A 20,437-nucleotide genomic window follows, 5' to 3' on the forward strand; every position below is an offset into this window, starting at 1 on the left:
TTGTCTGCAGCATCAGATGACCTCCCTGTATTGGAGAAACAGGGGAAAGTTTCTTCTGGGACCTCTGCTTTGGCAGTGAGCCCCATTAGGCCGCCAGGAGGTTTTTCCCCTGATTTTGTTTTAGCCTTGTGCAAGTCTTATCTTAAAGTGGCTGGGGCTCCTGCTTCTGCTCGGGGAGGGATTCTCTCCATGTCCACTGCAGTTCGACTCCCCCTCAGCACCAGTTTTGTCCCCATCTCCCCCTCTCTCGTCCAATCAGACGAGGGTCTCTTGGGACGATTTTTTTTTCTGGGGAGCAATTTTCTCTTAATGAGGACCTAGACCTTTTGGGAGACATCCAGGATCCTCTTGGGACAGATGCTGCTGGTGGATGTTTTTTTCAGTTCCGCCCACTGGCACTCATCCTCTTCTCCAGGAGGCTACCAAACCTCGATCGAGGCACCACTCGAAGCACACCTCGTCCTCAAGGCACCTTGCTTCCAAACGAAGTAAAGACTCTCCTCTTCCAAGCAAAGAAAAGACTCCCCGCCTCCTAGTACAGAGTCTTCTATGGCTCGGTTATAGAAGGCCGTCGAGACTCCCTTGAGACTCGGGCATAAGCCTCGACCTCCGAAACCTCCTGCTTCTCCATGAGGCTCTTCCAGGTCGAGGACTTCTCACTTGAGACCATCTGCAAGGGACCCTTTTTCACCTGTCTCTCCCAGACAGCAGTCGAGGCACTCCATTCTTCGGACTCCTGTGACTTCTCCATCGAGGCTTCTGAAGCGCAAACACTCTCTGACTCCTCCTCTAACATACAGTGGAGCCTCATCGGTGACCCTTGCGCTGGATACGGACATGCCTTCTCAATACTCCAGAGAAGCTTCTCCATCCTATTCGGCAGCTCCTAAGTCTCGTTCTTCTCCTGAAGAACCCTTCACATCGAAGTCCACGTGTTTTGCAAGATTTGTGTTTGATATGGGTAAAGCTCTTCAGCTGGATCTTCACTGTGAATCTAAGTTCACTCCTGAATACTTGGCGGCGATGGAGTTACCTCATTCGCCCAAGGAAACCTTGCGACTTCCATGAATCCTGTTTTAAAGCAAACTTTTCTCAGGAATCTGGAGACCCCTTACTTACTGCGGGGCTCCGTGGATGACATCATCCACATGTGAGAATATCTGCTTGCTGTCCCTGTACAACAACTGTTACGGTAACTGTGCTTTCTTCAAAGGAGGGTTCTCTTCACCAACCTTCTCAAAAGACACTTTTTTTGTCTGACAAATCTTCCTTCTTCAAATTTTTGCGAGGAATGTCTGAGACCATGCCTATTCCTTTTCAAGCTGATTCTAAATGGTCTAAGGAGTTCCTGGATGCTTTAAATTATGATCAGCCACCTAAGGAACTCCTCCGGCTCCCTATTCATGATATTCTAAGGGAGACCTTTTACAAAAATTTTTGAAACACCACTTACCATTCCAGTGGCTCCTCATAAGTTGTGAGGGAGAGTATGGAAGAAGACCTTCATGAGAATGAAGGTGAAGACCCCATGAGACCCCAGAGGAATACAGATATTGTGTTGCTGAGTTGAACTTACCCAAGCCTTATGAACAATGCAAAAATCATATCTCTCCTGTCAGCACAAATATGTTTTTGTGAGAAGTTCATCTTTGCCCTAGAAGCTGGCAAACACCTGCTGACTGACAGCATTAGATATTCTGGGACTTTCCAAGAAAGTGCTTGGGTCACAAGAAGAAAACCAAACCATATAAATCTAAGTCAAGATGACTTACCAGAAGTCATATTAACTGCAGGTGAAAAGAGCTGACAGATCTACAATCAAGCCTAGGCGGGAGGGGGGGGCCCACTCTCAGGAATTATTGACTTTAGTATTAAGAATGCGTTGTCAGGGGAAATAGAGAAGTCATATTGGCACCAGGTGACATGCTTCAATATGACTCAGTGACCAATATGTATACCATCCAATCAACAGAAATGACAATCCAATAGAAAGTGAGTATGTGATTTGTAACCAGGTAGTATTCTTGACTTTAGGCTAATGTATTAGAGTATAAAAGTAGCATACCTGATGACTTATGCTTCAGAACGGATTGGGCAACACATGACATACCAGTACTCTGTTAGCCTAACTTGCTGATACTATATTCTATTTGGATACTATTTTTTATAGAGGCTATCTTTTATTTATTACTATTAAACATATATTATATACAGCAATTGGGTTGTCGGTGTGAGGTCATTCTAATACATTGGAGGTTTAGCAGCAACTTCAGTTGGACTCTTTGTATAGGATAGTCCGTATCCCATGATTTGATAAGCCCCTACTTTCTCATGAGTCTCTCCTGGTAGAATCTACCTTAAAGAAATCTTCGGGGGCTAGTGTGTATGCCTCTGTACCTCCTGGCAGAGATGGTAAGACCATGAACTGGTTTGGCAAAAGGCTATTTCAAAATGCTATGTTAGCCAACCGGTCTGGTAACTACACTTTTTCATTTCTTCCTCTACATCAGGAATGTCAAAGTCCCTCCTTGAGGGCTGCAATCAAGTCTGGTTTTCAGGATTTACCCAATGAATATGCATAAGATCTATGTGCATGCACTACTTTCATTGTATGCTAATAGATCTCATGCATATTCATTGGGAAAATCCTGAAAACCCGACTGGATTGCGACCGTCGAGGAGGGACTTTGCTGTACATGAAGCATCTGGTCAAGCAAGTTGCCACGTTCCAAAAATACCTCCCTGAACATAAGCTTCCAACGTTTCATGGCCGACCTGCTGTGGCTTCGTAAATATATAGTTCATTCCATTTATGATACTTTTGAACTCGCTTCCCGGGCTGCAGCAATGTCAGTTGCCATGAGACGTCTGGCCTGGCTTCGAGTTTCTGAGCTGGACGTCAATCATCAGGACATGCTGACCAATGCTCCTTGTCTGGGGGACGAGCTTTTTGGTGCATCCACTGATACCACTACCCTTGAAACCCGGTGAGAGATTCTGGTGAAGCCCAAAAAGAAAACACCACCTTCTCGTCCTTTCAGGCAACAATCCTCATATCAGAGAAGGTTTGCTGCAAAGTCTGCGGCTCCTGTTCTCCTTCAACTAAGGAGACAAAGACAACAACAACTGCATCAGCAGCAACAAAAACAACAGGCTGCCCCTCAGAAGAGTACTCAGCCTTTTTGACGTGTTTTTCAGAACATAGCCAACGTCAGCATGCTACAGACTTTGCCTCAGCCCATCGGAGGCCGTCTTCAATTTTTCATAGCTTACTGGGGGCTCATAACATCAGACCTCTGGGTCCTCAACATCATTCGTCAGGGTTACACTCTCAATTTTCAAACCCTACCACCAAACCATCCTCCAAGAGAGTCTGCTTTGGACCCTGCACAGTCCTCCCTTCTGCTGGAGATTCAATCCCTTCTCCCACTGAATGCCATCAAGGAAGTTCCCCTCAATCAGCAGCAGCAGCGATTCTACTCCCGTTACTTCTTAGTTCCCAAGAAGACCGGAGGACTGAGACCCATCCTGGACCTCAGAGCACTTAACAAATTTCTGGTCAAAGAGAAATTCAGGATGTTAACCCTCACCATGCTTTATCCTCTTCTCAAACTGAACGACTGGCTATGTGTTCTGGACCTCAAGGAAGCCTACACACATATTCCAATTCATCCAGCTTCCAGGAAGTACCTCCGGTTCCAAATCAATCAATGTCATTACCTGTACAAGGTTCTTCCCTTCGGTCTGGCATCTTCTCCCAGAGTCTTCACGAAGTGCCTGATTGTAGTGGCCACATTTCTCCATTTTTCCTTATCCGGATGACTGATTGATAAAGGCTGTGTTGTCTCAGGAAGTGATCCAAGCAACATCTTGGACCATTTCTTTTTTTCAAGTTCTTGGATTCGAAGTCAACTTCCTCAAATCACATCTTCCCACTTAACGTCTGCAGTTCATTGGGGCAATCCTAGACACCACTCTCATAAGAGCATTTCTTCCTCCAGATCGCCTTCAGGCTCTCATACGTCTGTCAGCAACTGCTTCCTTTTCAACCCATCTCTGCCAGACACATAATGGTTCTTCTAGGCCACATGGCTTCCACTGTCCATGTGACACCACTAGCAAGGCTACATCTTTGCACTCCTCAGTGGTCTCAAGCGACGGATCGTCTCTCACAACATATATCTGTGACATCATCTCTTCTGCAGTCGCTTCGATGGTGGATGATCTCCAATCTATCCAGAGGTCTTCTTTTCCATTTGCCACCTCATTACAAGGTTATCACGACAGACGCATCACCTTACACCTGGGGGGCTCATATGGACGATCTTCAGACTCAGGGCCTTTGGACTGCCAGGGAACGCAAATTTCACATCAATTTCCTGGAACTCAGCAATGTTTTACGCCCTCAAGGCTTTCCATCATCTACTCTGCCCTTAAGTCCTCCTCCTTCACACAGACAATCAAGTAGCAATGTACTACATAAACAAGCAAGAAGGCACGAGCTCTCCCTGTTATGCCAGGAAGCCCCAAAAATCTGGACTTGGGCTACCGCTCGCAACCTTTTCCTAAAGGCTGTCTATATTCAAGGGGAGAAGAATTCCCTAGTAGACAACCTCAGCAAACTTCTTCAACCTTACGAATGGACTCTTGACTCTGCAACTCTCCAGTCCATCTTTGCTTAATGGGGCACTCCACAAGTGGACTTGTTTGCGGTTCCTTACAATCACCAGTTGCCCCAGTTTTGCTCCAGGCTTTCCTCTCTGTCTGGAAGCAGATGCCTTTCTCCTGGATTGGACGGGCCTGTTTCTATATGCATTCCCTCCAATTCCTCTCATGTTGAGAACTCTGTTCAGGCTCAAGAGAGAAGCAGCCACCATGATTTTCATTGCTCCATGGTGGCCCAGGCAACATTAGAAAATCATGTAGGACTCTCATATGACACCATACTATTTGGCACTGCAATGAGAACTCAGAGTCCGATCTCAGCAAATAATAATAAGCTGCTATTAATATTGACAGGAGTCGCCATGCAACAAATAACTCAAAATTGGAAGGACTATACCAAATTAAATTATACATTCTGGTGGAACTCTGTCTGTCATATATACAAAATGGAAAAAGTAATAGCGTTACAACAAGGGAATCTTCATAATTTTAAAAAAATATGGCAACCATTGACTAATTATTCTACTGATCAGATTTCTTAGCACATTGGTAGTAGATATATAGGATTGGGGAGGGATTTGTATAATTTTTGGAAATAAGAATTGAAAAAAGGGGAGGGATTTATTATTTATGATATGATGTATTGACTGTAATTACAAATGTTATGTAATAATTAATTATATTATATGTGAATTAATTGCTGTAAGAATGGAAAATTAATAAATTAAAAAAAAAAGTTCTCCCTTCTACTTCAACTCAGTTCCAGGGAGCCTATACCTCTTCCAATATTTCCTAGCTGCTTACTCAGAATCAGGAATCACTCCTACATCCCAGCCTGCCATCACTATACCTGACAGCTTGGTTTCTCTCGGGCTAATTTCTTCTGAATTGTGTCTCTCAGCCTGTATGTCATATTATTGATGCCTCCAGGAAACCAGCCACTCAACAATGTTACCAACAAAAGTGGACTAGGTTTTCTTCTGGTGTTTTCTTCATCAACACGATCCAACTTCCTTGGCAGTGAAGTTGGTGTTGGATTATCTGCTTTCTCTGTCTGACTCTGGGCTTAAATCTATATCCATCAGAGTCCATCTCAGTACTATTACTGCTTATCACGCACCAGTAGAGGGAAAATCTCTTACTGCTCATCCTTTGGTCTCTAGATTCATGAAGGGGCTTTTCAATGTCAAACCACCTCTCAAGCCTCCCCCTGTCGTCTGGGACCTTAATGTGGTTCTTTCCAGCTTGATGAAGCCACCATTTGAACCAATGGCCACAGCTCATCTCAAGTTTCTGACCTGAAAAGTGGTTTTCCTTATTGCTCTCACCTCTGCCAGGAGGGTCAGTGAGTTACAAGCCTTAGCAGATCCACCTTTCACAGTTATTCATCATGACAAGGTGATTCTACATACACATCCAAAGTTTCTTCCGAAAGTTGTCACTGAATTTCATCTCAATCAGTCAATTGGTCTGCCAGTGTTTTTTCCTAAGCCTCATTCTCATACTGGAGAAACCGCTCTACATACTTTGGACTGTAAACAGGCTTTGGCCTGTTACATTGACCGCACAAAGCCTCATCAAATACCTCCCCAACTGTTCATCTTTTTGATCCAAATAAGTTGGGGCATCCTGTTTCCAAGAGAACGATTTCCAACTGGCTGGCGGCCTGCATCTCGTTCTGTTATGCTCAGACTGGACTGGCACTGGACAGTCGTGTCACAGCCCACAAAATTAGTTATGGCAGTTTCTGTTACTTTCCTCAGGTCCACTCCCATTGAGGAAATCTGTAAAGCTGCTACCTGGTCCTCAGTTCATACATTCGCTTCTCACTACTGTCTGGAGTCATTCCCCAGATGGGATGGGCACTTGGGCCAATCTGCTTTCCAAAATTTATTTTCCTAAAGGCCAACACTCCCTTCATCCCATTTCTGTTAGCTTGGAGGTCACCCATAAGTGAGAATATGCTGCCTATTTGTCTTGGGATAAAGCAGAGTTACTTACTGTAACAGGTGTTATCCATGGACAGCAGGCAGATATTCTCACAACCCACTCACCTGCCCGGGTTGGCTTCTTAGCTGTCTTATCTTAACTGAGGGACCGCACGCCCTACGTCGGGCGGGAAGGCACTCACACATGCGCTTTTCAGGCTATCTCGAACTTTCTAAAGCCTTACCAAGTGGCAATGCACTTTGGTCCGTACCAGGGCTCAGGTGACGTCACCCATACGTGAGAATATGGGTGACGTCCATACGTGAGAATATCTGCCTGTTGTCCCTCTGGTTTCACCCCTATCTGTATGACTGGTTGATCTGAATAAAGTCCTTTCAGGAGAGCTTCCAGGTTATGACTTAGGTGGTAGAGTTCCTGAAGTCGCTGGGATGGGTAGTCAACCTGTCCAAGAGCTGGTTGGCTCCATCTCAGTGCTTGGAGTACCTTGGGGTTTTCTTCAATAATTCCTTGGGGAAGGTCTTCCTCCCAAAGGCCTGATTGAACAAGTTGCAGATGCAGATTCGCCTTCTGATAGTTTCCCGGTTCCCTCGGGTGCAGGATTTTCTGAATGTCTTGGGGGGTCGATGGTGGCTTGCCTGGATGTGGTGCGTTGGGTTCAGGCTCACATGTGTCCGCTTCAGTATGCTGTGCTAAGGTGGTAGTTTCCCAGATGCACACTTTGGACTCTCCCATTCCTCTTCGGGGGTTAGTTCGTCGCAGACTCCATTGGTGGCTATAATCTTTCCATCTGGTGCAGGGAGTGAGTCTGGATCAGCCCTAGTGGACAGTGCTTCTCACGGATGCCAGTGTCCTCAGCTGGGGAGCTCAGTGTCTTGGTCACTCCACTCAGGGTTGCTAGTCTCCAGAGGAGGCGTCTTAGTCGATCAATGTTCTGGAGACCAGAGCCATTCGGCTGGCATTGCTAGCGTTCCAGACGTTGTTGACGGGCAAGTCTGTTTGGTTTCTCGGAGAATGCCACGGTGGTAGCCTACGTCAATCGTCAGGGGGGAACCAGGTGCCGTCTGGCGCAAGAGGCGGTTCTGCTCATGGCCTGGGCAGTCTCTTATCTTCTGGATGTCTCTGCTCTGATACGGGCGCCCGTGGTACGCAGATCAGGTTCGTCATCTTGTGGCAGATCCTCTTCCATTGCCCTTCTCGCCCGACCTTCTGACTCGGGGTCCCATTCCAATGTTCTATCCAGGTCCCTTTTGTCTTACAGCTTGGCTCTTCAGCGGGAACACCTAGGTAAGAAAGGTTATTCAGATAAAGGGATCTCCACTCTTGGGGTCCTGGAGACATTCCATTTCTTGGGCTTATGTGCGTGTTTGGTGTATTTTTGAGGGGTAGTGTACTGCGATTGGAGTGGTTTCCTTTCATGCCTCTTTGCTTCACATGTTGGAGTTCTCGCAGGATGGTCTGGACAGAGGTCTGGTCTTCTCTTCAGGTTCAGCTTGTGGCCTTGTCTGTTTTTAGCGGGTTGCGACAGTAGGTGCTTAACATTTTTTTCCTGACGTAGTTCGCCTATTGAGGGCAGCCAAATTTCTTCGGCCTCCTTTATGGCCTTCTGTTCTGGCTTGGGATCTCAGTCTGGTCCTGTCTCTGCTTGTGGATCCTCCTTTTCAATCCCTGGGTTCCTGCTCGTTGAAGGACCTTACTCTTGAAGCAGTCTTTTTGGTGGCCATTACTTCTGTGAGACGCGTAAGCCTTTCTTCCTGGAGTTTTCTAGGGAGCGTGTTGGGATGTGGCCTGTTCTTCCTTTCTGCCGAAGGTGGTTTCGCATTTTCATGTCAATCTGTGGTCCTCCCGGTCTTGGGTATTTGGGAGGCTCTTCAGAGCAGAGGCAGTTGCGCAAGATGAATGTCTGTCAGGTCCTTTGCTCTTATGTTCAGCAGACCCAGGACTTCCGGAAATCTTTTTGTCCTCTTAGCGAGTCCTCGTAAGGGGGATGGTGCTTCCATGGCTTCCATTGGGCGCTGGATCAAGGAGACTATCGCTTCCGCATACCTTCTTTAGAAGAAGCCTGTTCAGGACTTTCTCAAGGCTCATTCCACTTGGGGGTCTGGCAGCTTCTTGGACTGAGTCTTCTCTTGTGCCTCCAGTGGATATTTGTAAAGCTATAGTTTTGGTCGTCTCTGCATTCCTTTGTACGACATTACCACGTGGTTGTTCAGGCACGTCGGGACGCGGTGTTTGGTGAGCGAGTTCTGGTAGTAGCCTTCCGGGGTCCCACCCATGATGGGTACGTCTCATCAGTGAAGCTGGAGCGATGCTAAGGAAGGAGAAATTAGGTTTTTACCTGCTAATTTTCTTTCTTTTAGACTTTCCAGACCGGTACAGCACCCCACCCTATCTGTCTGTCTGTTCTTACAGTTTTCATGTGAAGAGTGGGATTTTTCTAGTGTTTGGCTATTCGGCAGGCTTGTCAGATTAGGGGGAAGCACAGCTACTTTTATTGCAACCAAAAGTTTTTGTTTGTCTCCACCTGCTGGTCATGGTGAGGTATTACCCGTCAGTGAAACTACCAGTCTGGAGAGTCTAAAAGAAAGAAAATTAGTAAGTAAGAACCTAATTTCTCCTTACCCACTTGTCCAGAATGGCACACCTCTATCACTGGAAAAGATATTATCAAGGTAAGAACATAATCTCTTTATAAAGCTTTCACTGTAGAGTTAGGCCACAGCTGCTAGAAATAAACTCTGGAGAATGAGCATATGTGGCATCTATAGAGTACCATATTTCAATTAAAAGCTACAGTAGTGATAAACACAATATCTATGATTTTGATCAACATCATGTGTTAACATTAGATCAGTTCTGTAGGTATAGTCTTCCTTATCCCCTCCTTCCACCCTCTGTAAAATCACCCATCAGCCCAGATGAATTCTTGTGTTAACTTTGTGCTTCTGTTGTAGGTGGTGGTGGTGGTGGTGGTGGGAGCTACGGTGGGAACTACGGTGGGAACTATGGATACGGAAATTCTGCAACAGCTGGTTACAGTAAGTGCTGGATTTCTGAAGCTGAGGGTAGGGTGGGAACTTTGATTAGAGCATCTCAAAGCAGATGACAAAAGGTGTCATTGTTAGTACCCCAAACACTGTAGAATCAAGATATTAGGGAGATGGAGGCAGAATTAAGTAAAACTTGGCTAACCCAAAGATGAAATTCATTTCCTCTTCAGTGAACTTTTACATTTCTCTGCTTTGCTTCAGCCATACAAAGCACTCCACTATTCTTGGGAAATCTTTACTTTCCATTCAAATAGCTTCTGTATTCTGAGGAGAAGCCATCTTTTGGGGGTGACAGGAGCAGAGAAATCTAAAAAAAAAAAAAAAAGTTAAATTAAAATGTGGCTCTTTGCCATTTCAAAAATTCTAATTTTTTTTCTCTGCTCTGTCTCCCCCTTTTGTAGGTGACATTTTCACAGACTGCTACGGCTATCATGATTTTGCATCTGCCTAGATCATCTTTTAAATAAAAACAAACAAACACAAAGTATTACACACAATGCAGATTTTTACTCCCAGTTTTCTCCAACTCCACAAACCCAAAAGTGTCGTGCTGTGTTCCCTGTTCTTCACTGTGGGTGTCTCGACAGCAACTTTCCATCGCTACTTCTCTGAATAAAGTCTTAGCCTGCACAATTTTAAGACTGATTTTAAATGTGACTGCCTCTTAAACTTTGGTCCCCTGCGTGCAACAGCAGAGGAGCCACGTCAAGGAACATTTGGTTCTTTTCTTCTTAAAGTGCAGCTGGCACAACTGCTTCAACTTAGAAGTTCAAAGCCCCCGTGGTTTTCAGTGGGAAGCATTTAAATTATTTAAACATAATGAAATAACTGTTTTGTCTTTGTGGCAGTGAGTTGTGTGATTTGCAAAACAAATTGGGAACCTTTGCCATTCTGAGATGTGTAGTATGGGTTTGAACAAAGAAAATGAAGCGGGTCATCCTGGCTTTTTCATCTCATAGCATAGTTTGAAATGAGCCTGTAAAGTAAATGGGAAAGATTGCCTGTTTGGTTTTGTTTGTTTTACATTTTATTTTCTGACGGTTTATCCCTTGGTTTCTATTTCTGTTTTGAAAACCAACACCAGTGTCACTATGAAGTTTGATGACATGGAAATAAGTGCTCATCATTTAACTCATTCCTCCCCACTCTCTTGCTAACAATATTCAAGTTACTAAAGGGTAACAGGCCTCTAGAAATATTTCAGCATTTATACTGGGGATGAGTAATAAGGTTCGAGAGTCTACATTTGCCATCAAACATTACAGTGACAACAGCATTCTAACTTTTATGAGACCAATCTTGAAGGACTTGGGGTACCAAATGGGATACATGGAGCTTCTGGGTTCAAATGATGGTCCATAGACCCAAATGGTCATACAAAAACCTTTATGCAACCTGGCACCAGCTCTGTCTTCCCCCCATACACCCTCCACCCATTCCAAGCATGTCTGGCATCTATTAGCAGGCCAGTTAGGGCCTCATCATGGGACATAACAGTAGCAGATAAAAACAAATTGTCATGCTGTTGGCAACCTAAGGTATTTCAAAAGCAGCATTGGCTTGTCAGGTACCTTGTGGTTGCTGATTTTGGAATAGGTGTAATATAATTGGTGATTAACTAACTAGCGGCTGCAGTTATAAGTTCTAAATAAGTCAATGAAGGGTATATACCCCTTTTCCAAATACATTTAAAATATTGTTCTTTGTAGTTCCCTTATAAAAAATTCAGTAACGTGGTGGACAAGCTCTGAATTAGCTTTGGAAAACTTTGAGACTTTCTCAAATAGCTGATTGCTGAAGTCTATGGGTGGGATTTATTTTTAATTGTAAAGAAGTTCTCTTGATGCTGGTAGGTCACTTTAACAACATCTGTAAAATACAGCAAATGGTTTTATGGTCATTTTTCAAAATACATGAGAATGAACAGCAGATTGCATTTTCCCTTCAGGAGAGTTGGCATCTTCAGTGAATACTTTTTTTAAGAACTATTCTAATGCATGATTTTATTTTTAGAATGTTACTGTTTAAAACTTTTTATATAAATAAATAAATAAATGTCTTAAATGAAGTGACCTTCCTTTATTATATTCATGTTAAATTAAGACTGCATGGGTATTACGCTTCCTAATACCTAATTCTTTAGCGTTCTTCCAGTCTAGCACAAACAGATGGGTTTACACTCCTCTGCCAGTAAGTGGAGACTGAGAATATACTGAATTCTATCAGCAGTACAAGTGCACTCCCTCGTAGAATCAGTCTGTTCTCAGTCTCCAGCAGGTGGAGGTGGTAAGCCTATGCAGTCCTGTTAACGGTTTTGGCTGTTGGAAGGGATGGGCCTTGTTCTTGTCCTTACAGAGGTTGGTTCCCGCGGGGGTCATTTTGTCTTAGGTGGGTGTCACACTCGGGCAGCTGAGTCCCTTCCCCTCTGTGTTAGTGGTGCCCCAGCTGTACGCCTTGCCTGAGGGCACTGACTATAGTTTATAGAGCCAGTGGAGTCTGCTCCTTTAATTAAAAACTTCTTTAGTGCCTCTCCAGACCGGCACAGTTCACTGATGGGTAATAGCTCACCATGACCAGCAGGTGGAGACTGACACAAACTGGCTGTAGTATATGTGACTGTGCAGATCCCTGTCTAAACAATCTATTCTCAGTCTTCAGCAGGTGTGGAAAGCTGTTTGCAATCTTCCCTTGGTTAGTGTAGGGCTGTTGGAAGTTGTTTAGTAGCCTTCTTGTCCCTGTCTGGTACTGGACTGAGCTTGGGGTGGACCCTTTTTGAGGTCCATCCTACCTCAGGGGTGTCTCACTTAACAGGTCATGTTTCCTCCACCTCCCCAAAATTGGTTAGATGTGCCTCAGCTATAAGCCTTGCCACCGATACCGGCAAGGCATATGGCTTAGCGAGCCAGTGGAGTCCATTCTGAGGGGGAAAAATTTTTTCTGAAGTAGTGCCAGTCTGAAGGGAGCCCTCTATTCATTGTACAGTGGAACCTTGGTTTACGAGCATGCTCGTAAACCAAAGTGCTTGTATATCAAAGCAAATTTCCCCATAGGAAGTAAGGGAAACTCGCTTGATTCATCCCCTCCACACCCTTGTTGACGGGGAGGTCTGTTCGGGTTCTCTCAGACAATGCCATGGCGGTGGCCTATGTCAATTGTCAGGAGAAACCAAGAGTCGTCTGGTGGTGCAGGAGGCAGCTCTACTCATTTCCTGGGCAGAGTTCCATCTTCTGGACATCTCAGCTTCCCACATAGTGGGAGAGGAAAATGTTCAGACGGACTTCCTCAATTGTCACATCAGATTGTTAGTAGAGAGACCTTTATGTCTCTTGTGGTAGATGCGATGGTCTCGGCTATTGCGCGCAGACATACCTTAAGATGTAAGCTTTGATCTGGCTGTCCAGGTGGCGATTTGTGATGGTCTTGTAGCCTAGGCTTGTTACCAGTGGTCTGAGAGAAATGGCTGACTGGTCTTTTATGGATCAGGAAGTTGCTAAGATTGAGCTGAGAGCTTATCTCTCTGATGCCATGTATGATCTATTGCGTGCCTCAGCTAAGTCCATGGCTCTGGGTGTATTAACCCGCTGTACCCTGTGACTTCGGGATTGGTTGGTGAATGTGGCGTAAGGCTAAGCTTAGTAAGTTTCCCTTTCGGGACTCTTTCAGGGAGGAGTTGGATAAGCTGGTTCAGGCCTTAAGTGACTCGAAGGTGCCTCAGTTATTGGAGCACTGACCTCACCAGTGAATTTCGTAGGTACCACCTTGGTCGGGGTGCAACCTCTTTTCCTTCGAGAGGATGTTTCTTCAATGCATGCAGTCCTTTCAGGGGGGAGGGGGGGGAGGAGAGCACGGCTCCTCAGCCGCCCATCCAGCCCAATTACTACTACTATTTATTTCTATAGCGCTGAAAGGCATACGCAGTGCTGTACATTTTAGTATATAATACAGTCCCTGCTCAGAAGAGCTTACAATCTAATTTAGACAGGACATTTCAGGATTGGAGAGATTATGGTAGAGGAAATGATACAGTGGGTATAGGTATCTGACAGCAGTGAGTGGGAGTTAAGAGTTGAAAACAGATTGAAAATAGTGGGCTTTTAGCTTGGATTTGAATACTGTTAGGGATGGAGCATGACTCTTTGCGTGTCCTTTCCCCATTTCCAGTTGGAGCCCGGTTGGGCCAAGAAGTGATTTGAGACAGTTATGCTCTGGAGTTTTCCCAACCTTTGCCAGATCGTTTCCTCTCCTCATTAGGCAGCTTGGAAGAGGAGGGCTTTTTGGCGGACACTGCTCAGGTTACTGGACCTTAAAGCGGTAGTCCCAATGCCTACTCAAGAAATTCGCACCGGCAGGTACTCTACTTATTTTGTGGTGCCAAAGAAAGAGGGGTTCTTATGGTCCATTCTGGATCTCAAAGGTGTTAACAGAGTGTTTCTGGTTCTGTTCTTTCGTATGGAAACCCTGAAGTCTGTAATTCTGGCTGTCTATTTTGAGATTTGGGGACAGCATTATCTGTTTTGTGTGTGTCTTTTTGGGCTAGTTTTGGCGCTGCACACCTTCACCAAGATTATGGTAGTGGTAGCGGCCTTGCGCAAGGAGGGCATTCTGGTGCACCCTTATCTGGACAATTGGTTGATTCGAGCAAAGTCATTGCAGGAGAACTCCCAGGTTATGGCTCGGGTTGTGGAGTTTCTGCAGTCCCTGGGCTGGGTGGTCAACCTTTCTAAAAGCCGGTTGACTCCGTCTCAGCGCTTGGAGTATCTCGGCATTATTTGCTGCGGGAGTTGGCTGTTGGGGGAGTTTAAAAGAGCAGCGGCATTTGGTTTAGCTGGCGAACTGTGGGATGTTTCTGAAAGGTTCTTGTTCTAATCAGTATCCAACAATGTTCTCCCTTTGTCTTCTCCATGTAAGTGGGGATTTGGGATGTTATTGTCTTCAGCCTAGTTGTTTTCTGCTTGGCTATTCATTAAGACTGATTGTAATAGGGACTGCACAGCCCACTTGTACTGTAACCAAAAGTCGGTGTCTCAGTCTCCAGCTGCTGGCAGAGGAGCATAAACCCATCCATTTCTGTGCCGGTCTGGAGGGACTAAAAGAAAGAAAGTTAGCAGGTAAGGACCTAATTTTTCCTTCCTGTACAGTCCAAAATATAAAAACAGATGTAAATTTTAAAAATTCACATATAATTTCAATTTTTTTTTTTTAAATATCTTTATTCGTTTTTACATTATGCAAACAAGTGTACAGTAATTCAAGTCATACTATACATTCTTCACTTGAAACTCTACATTCATTTTATACCATAAACTATCTCCCCTCCCTCCCTTTCCATATATTACCCCTCATAATGTCATAAAACCCACCCATCCCTCCTCCCCCCTACATATATTTAATGGGGATAAATATAATTCTTTAGCACTCTCCAGACCAGTAGAGGTTAACTTTACGATTGGGTATATATCTAATCATGACCAGCAGGTGGAGACTGAAAACAAAACTTTGGGACAGTATATCCTAGCCCCTCCTCTCTATTTCCCTCAGTCTTCTTTCAGTCTCCAGCAGGTGTTGAGTGATCTGTACCCATCTCCCTTGGTAGGGCTGTTGGAATTTGTTTAGAGGTTTATTGTCCCTGTTTTTAGCCGGACGGAGCTTGGACGGACTCTGTTTGGGGGTTCGTCCGACCTCGGGGGTGTCAAACCCGGCGGGTCACGAGCGGGGTCCCTCCCCCCACTTCCTCCACCTCCCCATATTTTTTTAGAGGAGCCTCAGCAGTAAGCCTTGCCCCCTAAATCAAGCAAGGCATATTGCTTCGAGAGCCTGTGGAGTCTGTTCTGTAAAAAAAAAAAAAAAAAAATCCTGAGGTAGTGCTGGTCTGGAGGGTTGTATCCCTTTAAGAAAACTGTATTTTACTGTATTTTTTCAACTAACCGGCACTTTTTTACAGCTAGGTCGCGTATGGAGCAATGAGCACTTCTAAAGGGAAAAAGTGCTCATTGTGCTCCAGACGCGAGGCACTCGCGGCCGGCCTGTGCAAGCGGTGTTCAGGCCGGTGCGGTGGAGGAGCTCCGTCGGCAGCGGCTGCAGGCGCCCAGAGCTCCCCGCCGATGGTGCCTCGCGAGTCGGCAGGGAACGGTGGAGAAGCCCGGTCTTCTCCGTCCGCCCACGGAGGGATTCCCCGAGCCGCCGACGGTCGGGTTTTAGAGGATTCCCTCTCAGCTGATATTTTGACAGCTGATGCCGGCTTGCCTGTTTTAGCGGCTGAGACTTTTCAGGTCTCTCAGCCGCTTCAGGCTGTGGAGGGAGCTGTTTTGGCGGGAAAGACGCCATCTTCTCTGTCTGGCCCCTCCATTTTGTCTTCCACCTCAGGTGACCTTCCCCCTGTTTTGTCTAAGCAGGGGCAGGTTTCTGCTGGGTCCCCTGCTGTGGCAGGGAGTCCCTTGGGACCCTCGGGGGGTTTTTCCCCTGATTTTTTCTTTTCATTATGCAAAGCCTATTTTCAGGCGGCTGGGGGTCCCGGTTGCGCCCAGGGGGTCTCGGGGGGTGGGGTTTCCTCCGCGCTCCCTGCGGCTTTGCCTCTCTCGTCTGACGTGACGTCCCCTCCGCCGCCTCTCTTGTCCAAGCGGCCGCGGGTGTCGTGGGACGAGGATTTGTGGTCGGAGGAACGTGTCGGTATGGAGGAGGACCTGGACCCTTCTGAGGAATTCCAGGACCCTCTGGAGGGGACGGAAGCTGGCGGCGGGTTGTCGGGTTTCCCGTTCTCCAGTGACGAGGCGTCCGTGGTGCGCCTTTTTCAGAGAGATGAGCTGCCTGACCTTATTCAACAGGTTTCTTCGGCTTTGCGTTTTGAGGACGCGCCGCCGGAGACTCCGCGTGTGGGGGACCCTCTGTTACGAGGGATCCGTTCCGTTTCCCGCTCTTTTCCTATGCATCAGGATATTCGGGATATTATTCTTGAGCAGTGGAAAACGCCGGAGACGCCGTTTCGGCTGGCGCGCAGCATGGCTCGCCTGTATCCCATTCCTGAAGGGGATCGGGCTACGTTAGCTTCGCCAGTCGTGGATGCGGTGGTCTCGGCTATTTCCAAGCGGCATACCGTGCCTGTTGAGGGCGGTTCTGCCTTGCGGGACTCTGAGGAGCGCAAATTGGAGACCATCCTTAAGCAAAATTTTCAAGTCTCTGCCTTTGGGGTCCAGGCGGCTATTTGTGGGGGACTGGTCGCTCGCGCCGTGTTTCGGTGGGCGGAGCGGGTCTTGGATCGAGAGTCTGACGACTGGTCTCTGGTGGATCAGGAGGTAGCAAAGATTGAGATGGCTGCCTCATTCCTCTCGGATGCTCTGTATGACTTGGTGCGGATCTCGGCTAAGTCCATGGCTTTTGGCGTGGCCGCAAGGCGTGTGTTGTGGCTGCGCGCTTGGGCGGCGGATGCTGCGTCCAAAGCTAAGCTTACTAAATTTCCCTTTCGGGGGTCGTTTTTATTTGGAGAGGACTTGGATAAGTTAATTCAGACTCTGTCGGACTCGAAAGTTCCCCGTTTGCCGGAGGACCGTGCCCGCCCGGCGTCTCGGGGGGGTGCGGCCCGGGGGCGTTTGCGGGAATTTCGCAAGTATCGCCCTGGGCGTGGGGCTGCTTCTTTCCAGTCTCCGGGGTTTTCCCGGGGTCGGTTCTTCCAGCGCATGCAGCCCTTTCGGGGGGCCCGTCGGGGGGCAGGGAACCCCTCCGCCGGTTCCCCCGCTTCCCGTCCTGCACAATGACGCCTTGCCGGCGCCCCCCTTGGTTCCGGTGGGGGCCCGGCTGCGCGACTTTTTTCCCACATGGGCCGAGATCACGTCCGATCAGTGGGTCCTGGAGGTGGTGCGGGACGGTTATGCCCTGGAGTTCGCCCGCTCTCTGCCGGATTTTTTCCTCGCTTCTCCGTGTCAGACTCCGGGGAAGAAGCAGGCTTTTCGCCAGACCCTTCAGCGCTTGCTAGATCTCAGGGCAGTAGTTCCGGTGCCCCCCCCGGAGTGGGGCACGGGCAGGTACTCCATTTACTTTGTGGTGCCCAAGAAGGAGGGGACTTTTCGGCCCATCCTCGATTTGAAAGGGGTCAACAGGGCTCTCAAGGTTCCCTCTTTCCGTATGGAAACGCTGCGGTCGGTCATTCTGGCGGTTCAGCCGGGGGAGTTTCTCACTTCTCTCGATCTGACGGAGGCCTACTTGCATGTTCCTATTCGGACCTCTCATCAGCGTTTCCTGCGCTTTGCGATCTTGGGTCGGCACTATCAGTTCTGTGCGCTTCCCTTTGGGCTGGCCACGGCTCCCCGGACGTTCACCAAGGTGATGGTGGTCGTCGCGGCAGCCTTGCGGTCGGAGGGCATTCTGGTACACCCCTACCTGGACGACTGGTTAATTCGGGCCAAGTCGTTGCAGGAAAGCTACCGGGTTACGGCTCGGGTGGTGGAGTTTCTCCGGTCGCTGGGCTGGGTGGTCAACCTTTCCAAGAGTCGGTTGGTTCCGGCTCAGCGTCTGGAGTACCTCGGGGTGCTGTTCGACACCTCCTTGGGGAAGGTCTTCCTCCCAGAGGCCCGGGTGAGCAAATTGCAGTCTCAGATTCGCCTGCTTTTGGCGTCCCGGTGTCCTCGGGCGCGAGATTTCCTCCAGGTCCTGGGGTCGATGGCGGCGTCCCTGGACGTGGTGAGGTGGGCGCGGGCCCACATGCGTCCTCTTCAGTATGCTCTGCTCCGGAGGTGGTCTCCCCAGAGGCACGGGATGGATGTTCCGGTTCCCCTGCGAGGCTTGGCGCGCTGCAGTCTGCGTTGGTGGCTCCGGACCCCTCACCTAGTTCAGGGGGTGGGTCTGGATCTTCCGCAGTGGACGGTGCTCCTTACGGATGCGAGTCTCCTGGGTTGGGGGGCCCAGTGTCTGGGTCACTCTGCTCAGGGAACCTGGTCCACGGAGGAGGCCTCCTGGTCGATCAACGTGTTGGAGACCAGGGCGGTCCGGCTGGCGCTGTTGGCTTTCCACTCCCTTTTGTTGGGCAAGTCGGTCAGAGTCCTGTCGGACAATGCCACGGCGGTGGCTTATGTCAATCGTCAGGGGGGCACCAAGAGCACTCTGGTGGCGCAGGAGGCGGCTCGGCTCATGGTTTGGGCGGAGTCGCATCTTCTGGACCTCTCGGCCTCTCACATTGCCGGGGTAGAAAACGTTCAGGCGGACTTCCTCAGTCGTCACTTCTTGGATCCGGGAGAGTGGTGTCTCGGCGCCGAGGCGTTTCAGTTGCTAGTGCGTGCTTGGGGGCAGCCCCTGATGGATCTGATGGCTACAAGTGGCAACGCCAAAGTACCCCGCTTCTTCAGTCGTCGCAGGGACGGTCTGGCCGAGGGTCTGGATGCTCTGGTCCAACCGTGGCCAACGGAGGGGCTGTTGTATGTGTTCCCTCCTTGGCCATTAGTAGGCAGAGTACTGCTTCGCATTGTTCGCCATCCGGGGCTGGTGGTCTTGGTGGCTCCGGATTGGCCTCGTCGTCCGTGGTATGCGGATCTGGTGAGGCATCTGGTGGCGGATCCTCTTCCTCTGCCTCTCGAGTGCGATCTTCTGACGCAGGGTCCCATTCCCATGTTCGACCCGTCTCCCTTTTGTCTTACGGCTTGGCTCTTGAAAGGGGCCGCCTGAGTAAGAAGGGATATTCCGACAAGGTGATCTCTACACTTTTGGGGTCCCGGAGGCTTTCTACCTCTCGGGCTTATGTACGGGTTTGGCGTCTTTTTGAGGAATGGTGCCGAGCGCGGGGAGTGGTCTCCTTTCGCGCTTCTCTGCCTAACATTCTAGAGTTTTTGCAGGATGGCCTGGATAGGGGCCTGGCCTGGTCTTCTCTTCGGGTTCATCTGGCGGCCCTGTCGGCTTTTCGGGGGCTGGTGACAGGTCAGCGTTTGTCAGCCATTCCTGATGTGATTCGCTTTCTTAGGGCGGCCAAGTTGCTCAGGCCTCCCATAAGGCCCTCGATTCCCTCTTGGGATCTCAATCTGGTTCTCTCTGTTCTAGTGCGCCCTCCTTTCGAGCCGTTGGATGGCTGTTCGTTGAAGGACCTTACGCTGAAGTCGGTCTTTTTGGTGGCCATTACTTCCGCTAGACGGGTGTCGGAGCTACAGGCTTTCTCTTGTAGGGCTCCCTTCCTGGAGTTTTCAAAGGAGCGGGTTGTTTTGCGGCCTGTTCCTTCCTTTCTGCCGAAGGTAGTTTCTCCTTTTCATGTCAATCAATCGGTGGTCCTCCCGGTCTTGGGTAGTCGGGAGGGTTCTTCTGAGCAACGACAGCTGCGCAAGTTGGATGTCGGTCGGGTCCTCCATGCTTATGTGCAGCGGACCCGGGATTTTCGGAGCTCCGATCATCTCTTTGTGCTTCTGGCGGGTCCTCGTCGGGGGGCTGGCGCTTCTAAGGCTACTATTGCGCGCTGGATCAAGGAGACGATCGCTTCCGCTTATCTTCTGAGTCAGAAGCCGGTTCCGGAGTTTCTCAAGGCTCATTCCACTAGGGGTCAGGCGGCTTCTTGGGCTGAGTCGTCGCTCGTGCCTCCGGTGGATATTTGTAAGGCTGCGGTTTGGTCCTCCTTGCATTCATTTGTTCGGCATTATCGGGTAGATGTTCAGGCGCGTCGGGACGCGGTGTTCGGTGAGCGTGTTCTGGTATCGGCCCTTCGGGGGTCCCGCCCGTGAGAGGGACTGCTTTGGTACGTCCCAATCGTAAAGTTAACCTCTACTGGTCTGGAGAGTGCTAAAGAAGGAGAAATTAGGTTCTTACCTGCT

General features: G+C 48.4%; 1 protein-coding gene across 9 annotated transcripts in view; it reads left to right on the forward strand.

Annotated features, from left to right (window-relative positions):
• ILF3 (interleukin enhancer binding factor 3) overlaps positions 1–20,437 on the forward strand; it is an 88,040-nt gene that overhangs the window by 60,794 nt on the left and 6,809 nt on the right. For 8 of the 9 annotated variants that reach the window (XM_033923754.1, XM_033923759.1, XM_033923758.1 and 5 more), the window contains one exon: positions 9,567–9,650. In XM_033923754.1, coding sequence (XP_033779645.1) covers positions 9,567–9,650 — 84 coding nt within the window. Of the gene's footprint in view, positions 1–9,566; positions 9,651–10,063; positions 11,728–20,437 lie in introns of those variants that run through there. The other variant, XM_033923763.1, reaches the window with a different exon arrangement.

This window comes from Geotrypetes seraphini, chromosome 16, assembly GCF_902459505.1.
Source record: "Geotrypetes seraphini chromosome 16, aGeoSer1.1, whole genome shotgun sequence".
In the NCBI taxonomy this organism is placed as follows: Eukaryota; Metazoa; Chordata; class Amphibia; order Gymnophiona; family Dermophiidae; genus Geotrypetes; species Geotrypetes seraphini.